The sequence below is a fragment of the Suricata suricatta genome, chromosome 12 (assembly GCF_006229205.1).
Source record: "Suricata suricatta isolate VVHF042 chromosome 12, meerkat_22Aug2017_6uvM2_HiC, whole genome shotgun sequence".
NCBI classification, from domain to species: Eukaryota; Metazoa; Chordata; class Mammalia; order Carnivora; family Herpestidae; genus Suricata; species Suricata suricatta.
Window position 1 is genome coordinate 5,337,344 of NC_043711.1, and position 6,730 is coordinate 5,344,073.

Below are 6,730 nucleotides of genomic sequence, written 5' to 3' on the forward strand. Positions count from 1 at the left end.
GCCCGCAGCCCCCAGCCTGCCAGCCCCAGACCCTGATTCTGCCCCCTGTCAGCCCTGTGCTCAAGCCTGCCCTGCGGCCCTGCCCCTCCACCTCTGCCTGTCTCCGCAGATATAAATGAATGCGGCACCGAGAACGGTGGCTGTGACGTGCACTGCACCAACACCGAGGGCAGCTACCAGTGTGGCTGTGGACATGGCTACTCACTGATGCCCGACGGGAGGGCGTGTGCAGGTGTGTGGGACGGCGGGGGGAGGGGGGTCCAACCTAGCTTGGTGCAGGCGAAGCCGGCCCGACCTGGGGACAGCCCGCTGACCTCTTGGGGAGGTCCCTGGGGCTGCCCCTTGTCCCTGCCCGCCTGCAGCCCAGCCCCCACCTCTGCTCCTCCAGACGTGGATGAGTGTGCGGAGAACCCGGACGTCTGCAATGGGGGCCAGTGCGCCAACGTGCTGGGGGGTCACCGCTGCCTGTGCTATGACGGCTTCGTGGCCACGCCGGACGCGAGGGCGTGCGTGGGTGAGGAGCCGGGACCGTGGGGTGGAGGACACAGCATCTGACCTCACACACCAGGCTTTCCCCAAGGGGGCGCGTGGGCAGGACAGACACCGGGTCCCTCTGCGTCACGTGCAGGCGAGAAAGGCAGACTCTGCAGTAGCACGTGGCGGTCTGCGTGTGGCCACCAGTGCCCAGAGCGGATTCACGGCAGCAGGTGCCCCGAGCCTTGCTCTTGAAGTAGGTCTACCGAGCGCCACTGTGTACCTGATGCATGCAGAGGTCCACACCCCGTTTCCAGGGCTACGGTTCAAGATTGTGGCACGCCGAGGTGTTTTAGGCAGAGGAGGGCCAGCTAGATGGGAAAGGACCTCAGAACTGTCTTCTGACCCCGGGCTGTTCAGGCCATGGCTACCGTCCTCTCCTGGCTGCGGGGCGTCACGGGGCCCCAGGAGCAGATGTGTCATGGATGCCCCATCAGGACAGCACTGGGGCCCCAGGGAGCAAGTTCCAGGAAGGGAAGGTGTGATGTCCCCCTCCCAAGAAGTCATGTGCCGCCCAGTGCAGCTTCGTTAGCGTTCCAGACTCCAGGAGTCTCAGGAAGCGTTGAAACCCCTCAGACCAAATAAAATGGGGAACCGTTTTACTGCTCCATGCCCTTTTGGCAGGTCCATGTTGGCGTAAAGGCTCTGAAAAGGCCTGTAAGAAAAACCAGCTAGCTTTATCTAACTGTGTGCTCTGTCCTCGGCTACAAAATCTTTTGGGGACACGTGTCCAATATGCACCACGGAGTGTGCGCTGGAAGACGTGGGCGTGACGCTCATCGTTGCCCCATGGCGGTACCGGAAAGGGCAGAACCAGAGATGGGCACCGAGAGCCTCTGTGCAGGGGACCTGCGTGGAGGGCACTCCGCACCCCCTCTGCCCTCACCTGCTTGTCCTCCTGTCACCCGGCAGACGTGAACGAGTGTGACCTGAACCCCCACGTTTGCCTCCACGGGGACTGTGAGAACACCAGAGGCTCCTTTGTCTGCCACTGCCGGCTGGGCTACGTCATCAGGAAGGGGGCCCCGGGCTGCTCCGGTGAGCTGGCGGTCAGGGTCAGCGGTGTGGCACGGGGGGCTCTGTGGGGCCAGCTCAGGGGTCATGGGGTCTGCCCCATCCCTGGGGGCTGAGCATAGCCAGACCTCGTCCTCCCAGATTTCCACGGGTAGGGCTTTGGGGTAAAGTGGGAGCAGGACCCAGTTCGGTGCCCCTGGGGCTCCCCTTTAGCACACAGCTCTTTGGGGGATGCTATGCAGCCCCAGGTGTCCGTGGCAGCGGTCCCCAAGTATGCCAGCATGACTGGATGCGCTACGGGGGCGAACACTTCCATGGTTCGAGTCACTGATTCAGGCTCCTAAGCACCGCCATTAACAAATTCCTACCAACCCGGTGGCTCACAACAGCAGAAACGTATTCACTGTCCAGAACGGTTCCGGAGGCCAGAAATCTGAAATCAGCATGTCCGCAGAGCTGGGGGGCTCCGAGGGGAAATCTGTCCCACGCCTCCACTGCCTTCTGGTGGTGGCCACAAGTCCTCCACGTGCCTTGCCTCGTCACTGTGTCACTTGGCTCTGAGTCTGTCTTCACGTGGGTTGTCTCTGTGTCTGGGTCCCAACTTGCTTCTTACAAGAATGCCGGTCACTAGATTAGGGCCACCATAATCCGGGATGACCCCATCCTAACTTGGTTGCATCCCTGCAAAGACCTTGTTTCCAAATACAGTCCTGTTCACGGCTTCTGGGAACTCAGACTTGAACGCGTCTTTCTGGAGGACGCAAATATAGGGTGATGTGTTTATTTTAATGTGTTAGAATCCTATGTGATGTAACAGCCTCAAGCCCATGACTTTTTAGAGACTGTCATTTAGAAGGAAATCCTGCTTTAGAGTGAGGACGTGTGCGTTAGGACAGTTACTCTTAAGTCTACCCCGAGTCTCTCGTGCTCCTGTCTCAGGTCACTCAGAGGGCTGCTGGGAGTCGTGCCTTTTGGGTTTGAGGGTTTTCCTCCTAGGCTCTGAGTGACAGGGGATGTAACTGAGGTGGGGGGGGGGGCTTTCTGGGGCAGCCCCCCTCCAGGAGAGTCCTTGCATTTCCCCTGATGTTACAGTACCTCCCTACTCTGCACCCGAAGCCTATTTCTGCAAAGCCCAGGCCTTGTGGGGGAGCTGTGTCCTCTCCTCTCCTGGCTCAGACCTCCCGTGACCAAGTCCCTTTCCTTGCAGACGTGGATGAGTGTGAGCTTGGGGGGCACAGCTGTGACAGTCATGCTTCCTGCCTCAACATCCCTGGGAGTTTCAGCTGCAGGTGCCAGCCAGGCTGGGTGGGGAATGGCTTCGAATGCCATGGTGAGTGCCTGGGGGCAGGTGTTCTGGGCAGAGCAACTGAGGTAGGTGGGGGCGGGGAGAGCCGGAGGGAGACGGGGCAGTGGGGGGATCTGGGCCCAGGGGTGTCTGGGGGGGTCGGGCAGGGCTGAGGTTGGAGGGTCTGCCCCCCCGCAGCTCCCCAGTGCGCACACGTGGGGGCCTCGGGCTCCCTGTCCTGCAGACCTGGACGAGTGCTCCTCCCGGGAGCACCAGTGCAGCCTGCGAGCCGACTGCCTGAATGCTCCCGGCTCCTACCGCTGTGCCTGCCACCAGGGCTTCACTGGGGACGGCTTCTCCTGCGAAGGTGAGAGTGGGGCGGGGCCCGAGAGAGCAGCCACTGGGGCTGGGTTCCAACTCACACCGATCCCAGCCAGCACACGCGCTGGGGTGCCCCAGAGGATGAGGCGGCATCCCCGCGGGGCCATGGGCCCAGCCGAGTCACAGGGAGGAGGGGGGCCGTCTTCTCTGAACGCACAGAACCTTCTGGACATGGAGCGCAGGAACACTTGTGTACTTCCCGGGGGCCCTCCAATCGGGTCCCGCATGACCAGGTCCCCTGTTGACCCAATTTGGGATGCGAGGTCCCAGTACTCCCTGGAACCCTGGGTGACCACAATGGTTTGACGGGGGACCCTGCCCGCCCTGCGTGGGTGCCGGCCAGCTGGCCTCCAGCCCTCTGCCTCTCGGGGTCCCACAGACAGGGACGAATGTGCTGAGGACGTGGACCTCTGTGAGAACGGGCAGTGCCTCAATGCCCCCGGCGGGTACCGCTGTGAGTGTGAGGTGGGCTTCAGCCCCACGGAGGACCACCGCGCCTGCCGGGGTGAGGCCTGGGGCTGCCGGGCTTGGGGGGGAGAACAGGCTGCCAGGCGAGGCAGACTGACCTGGGGTCCCCACAGATGTGGACGAGTGTGTTCTTGGGAACCTGTGTGTGTTTGGGAGCTGCGAGAACCTGCCCGGAATGTTCCGCTGCATCTGCAGTGAGGGCTATGAGCTGGACCGTGGTGGCGGCAATTGCACAGGTGTGGGGTCAGCCGGGCTGTGGGGTGGGGGGTGGCAGGGCTCACTGCCTCCCTACCCTCAGATCTCTTCTCAAATGTTCTATGATGGGGGCGGGGCTTGTATGATCCCCCATCTCCAGTGGTGCCCAAATTGATCCCCATTCCCATCAACCTCCTCCATGGGCATCCGTCACCTCCTGAATAAATGTAGTGAATGAATGAAGGTGTGATCTTTCCACTAGTACGGTCAAAATGATCTCCCACTTACGTATTTAAAATGGGGGTCAGCAAACTTTTCCGGCAAAGGACAAGATAGGAAATAGTTTTGGCTTTCCAGCCATACAGCCTCTGTCACAGCTACTCAACTGCGTAGTAGCTCTGAAGCACACACACACACAGGCAGTATGTAAATGAGAGGGCATGGATGTGTGCCAATAAAACTTTATTTACACAAACAGGTAGGGGGCTAGCTTTGGGCCACTGATAATAGCCTCCCAACCCGTGGCTTCAAAGCATGTTCTAGATGTTGGGCTTTGTAGTTTGGCTTTCAAGGGGCAAACCTCCATGCCAAATGGAACAGAACAGGGAGGAGAGGGGGTTAGACCCTGGAGGCTGCTGTCCCCTCAGGCTTCCTTCCGAGGCACGGACGTGGCCTCACCCCACAGCCCACATCCAACACTGAGGGCTTCAGCTTCCCAGGAGGAGGCCAGGAGGGCAGTGGATTGAGGGAGGGCTCCCCGCTGACATCACACACACACCCCCAACAGATGTCAATGAGTGTGCAGACCCTGTGAACTGCATCAATGGCTTGTGTGTCAACACCCCCGGCAGCTACCTCTGCAACTGCCCCCAGGATTTTGAGCTGAACCCCAGTGGGGTGGGCTGTGTAGGTGAGTAAGCCCTCGGCCCCCACTGGGGGGCTGACAGCCGGTGGGCCGGGCGGAGCTCAAATGTACCTGTTCCTGAGAGACAGGACCTCTGCTGGCCCCTGTCAGGGCCACTGAGCCTGTGTTCTTACACACCCTCCCGCTCTCAGGGCGCACACATGCACACACTCACAGCTCCCTGCCCTGGCCTGGAACAGCGTGCCTGTCCATTTGTTCAGACACCCCCTTCTGTCCCTGTGCTCTAACCACTCTGACGTACGTGTACACACCATCACGCGTGTGCACAGATACATGCATAGAGAGGCACAACCACGCACGCAGGCACGTGTGCTCACGGCCGCGAGTCAGGGCCAGGCCTGCAGGCACCCATGCGCTGATGGCCACAAGTCAGAGCCCTGCACCCAGGCACGCATGCGCACTGGGCCGCAGTCAGCGCCGGGCCCGCAGGCACGCATGCGCGCACCGCTGCCCACCTTTACACACTGAGGTGACACCACGGTCGTTCTCTCCTGCCCCTTGCTAACCGCCCCTTTCTGCCTGTTCAGACACCCGAGTCGGGAACTGTTTCCTGGACACGCAAGACCGAGGGGATGGTGGCATCTTCTGCACTGCTGAGATCGGGGTTGGCGTCACCCGAGCTTCCTGCTGTTGCTCCCTAGGACGGGCCTGGGGTAACCCGTGTGAACTGTGCCCGATGGCCAACACCAGTGAGTCTCCGGGCCGGGGGGGGGCGGGGGACACTGGCCAGCACTCCCCAGGACTTCAGGGGTCATCTTTGCTAGGGGAGGGACATGGAGAACCAGAAAGGGAGAGGGGCTCCCCCGGGTCACACAGCCTATCTTTAGCAGTTCATCGGCTCTGTCTCCTCTCTCAGCGTCACTCTCTGCCCTCCCTTCCTACACATTCTGTGTGTTTCTCTTCTCTTGCTTCCTCAATCCCTCCGCCAACGAACATTGGGAGTTCCTCCGTGCCCTGTGCAAGGGGCTGGGGACCCAGAGCAGGATGAACCACAGCACGGGACACTGCCCCTCACCCGTAACCCGGTGGCCCCAGACCTGTAGGAGTAGAGCTATCCGGAGGGTTTGTCTGAGGCTCAGTGGTGGCCATGGAGAAGAAGAGGATAAGGGAAGACTTCTCAGGACCAGGGGTTTAAATGGGGTTTTGAAGAATGAGTAGAAGTTTTCCAGGCCGAGCAGGGGGAAGGGTGTGTAATGCAGTAATAATGGCATGGCATGTGCACAGGCTCAGGTTCACACACCTGTCCACCTGTTCAGGTGTGTGTGTTTGTGTCTGTGTTCGTGTGTGTATGTGATATCCCAGGGTTTTTTTCAATGGAGGAAAACTGGTCTGGTTTTTGATCAGAAGAAACCGCCCCTCTCCACCCCTGGCTACTAGCACACAGTCCATCTCTTCATGTGTTGAATGTGAACACATGCTCACACACACACACACACACACACACACTCACACACTTCCCCCTCTTCCCAGATTGGCCAAAGTCTCTCGGCGCTGAGAGGCTCAGGAGGTGAGGGACGTGACTGGTGTGGTAGACGGAGGCAGGACCCATTCTGGGGCCCTTTTTGGGGGGACTTCGACTCCCACGCCTCCCCTGGGCTTCACCTAAATGTCCCGCCCCCCACAGCCCCTCAGAGCAACCTGTTTCTCTTGCAGCCGAGTACAGAACCTTGTGCCCGGGGGGCGAGGGCTTCCGGCCCAACCCCGTCACTGTCATTCTGGAAGGTGAGTTCCTGGCAGGCCGTCCACTGGCATCCTCACTGAGTGAGCTTTCCTCCCCCCTGCCTCGCCAGAGCGCACAGGGCAGGGGGCACGTCCTCCCTCCCCAAGGCCAGGCAGCGAGACTAAACTGTCGTTAGTTTTTGGTGAATTTTTTGTCTTTTCTTTAGTCTATCTTCCACCTGTTAGTTTATTGATCCGTTCTTCCATCC

At 60.1% G+C, this 6,730-nt stretch overlaps 1 protein-coding gene across 1 annotated transcript in view; it reads left to right on the forward strand.

Moving 5' to 3' along the window:
- Window positions 1–6,730, forward strand: part of FBN3 (fibrillin 3) — a 48,534-nt gene that overhangs the window by 19,485 nt on the left and 22,319 nt on the right. Inside the window, 10 exon segments of the mRNA XM_029916504.1 lie at window positions 110–232; window positions 389–514; window positions 1,447–1,572; window positions 2,756–2,878; window positions 3,078–3,200; window positions 3,594–3,719; window positions 3,796–3,918; window positions 4,665–4,787; window positions 5,330–5,491; window positions 6,456–6,524. Coding sequence (XP_029772364.1) covers window positions 110–232; window positions 389–514; window positions 1,447–1,572; window positions 2,756–2,878; window positions 3,078–3,200; window positions 3,594–3,719; window positions 3,796–3,918; window positions 4,665–4,787; window positions 5,330–5,491; window positions 6,456–6,524 — 1,224 coding nt within the window.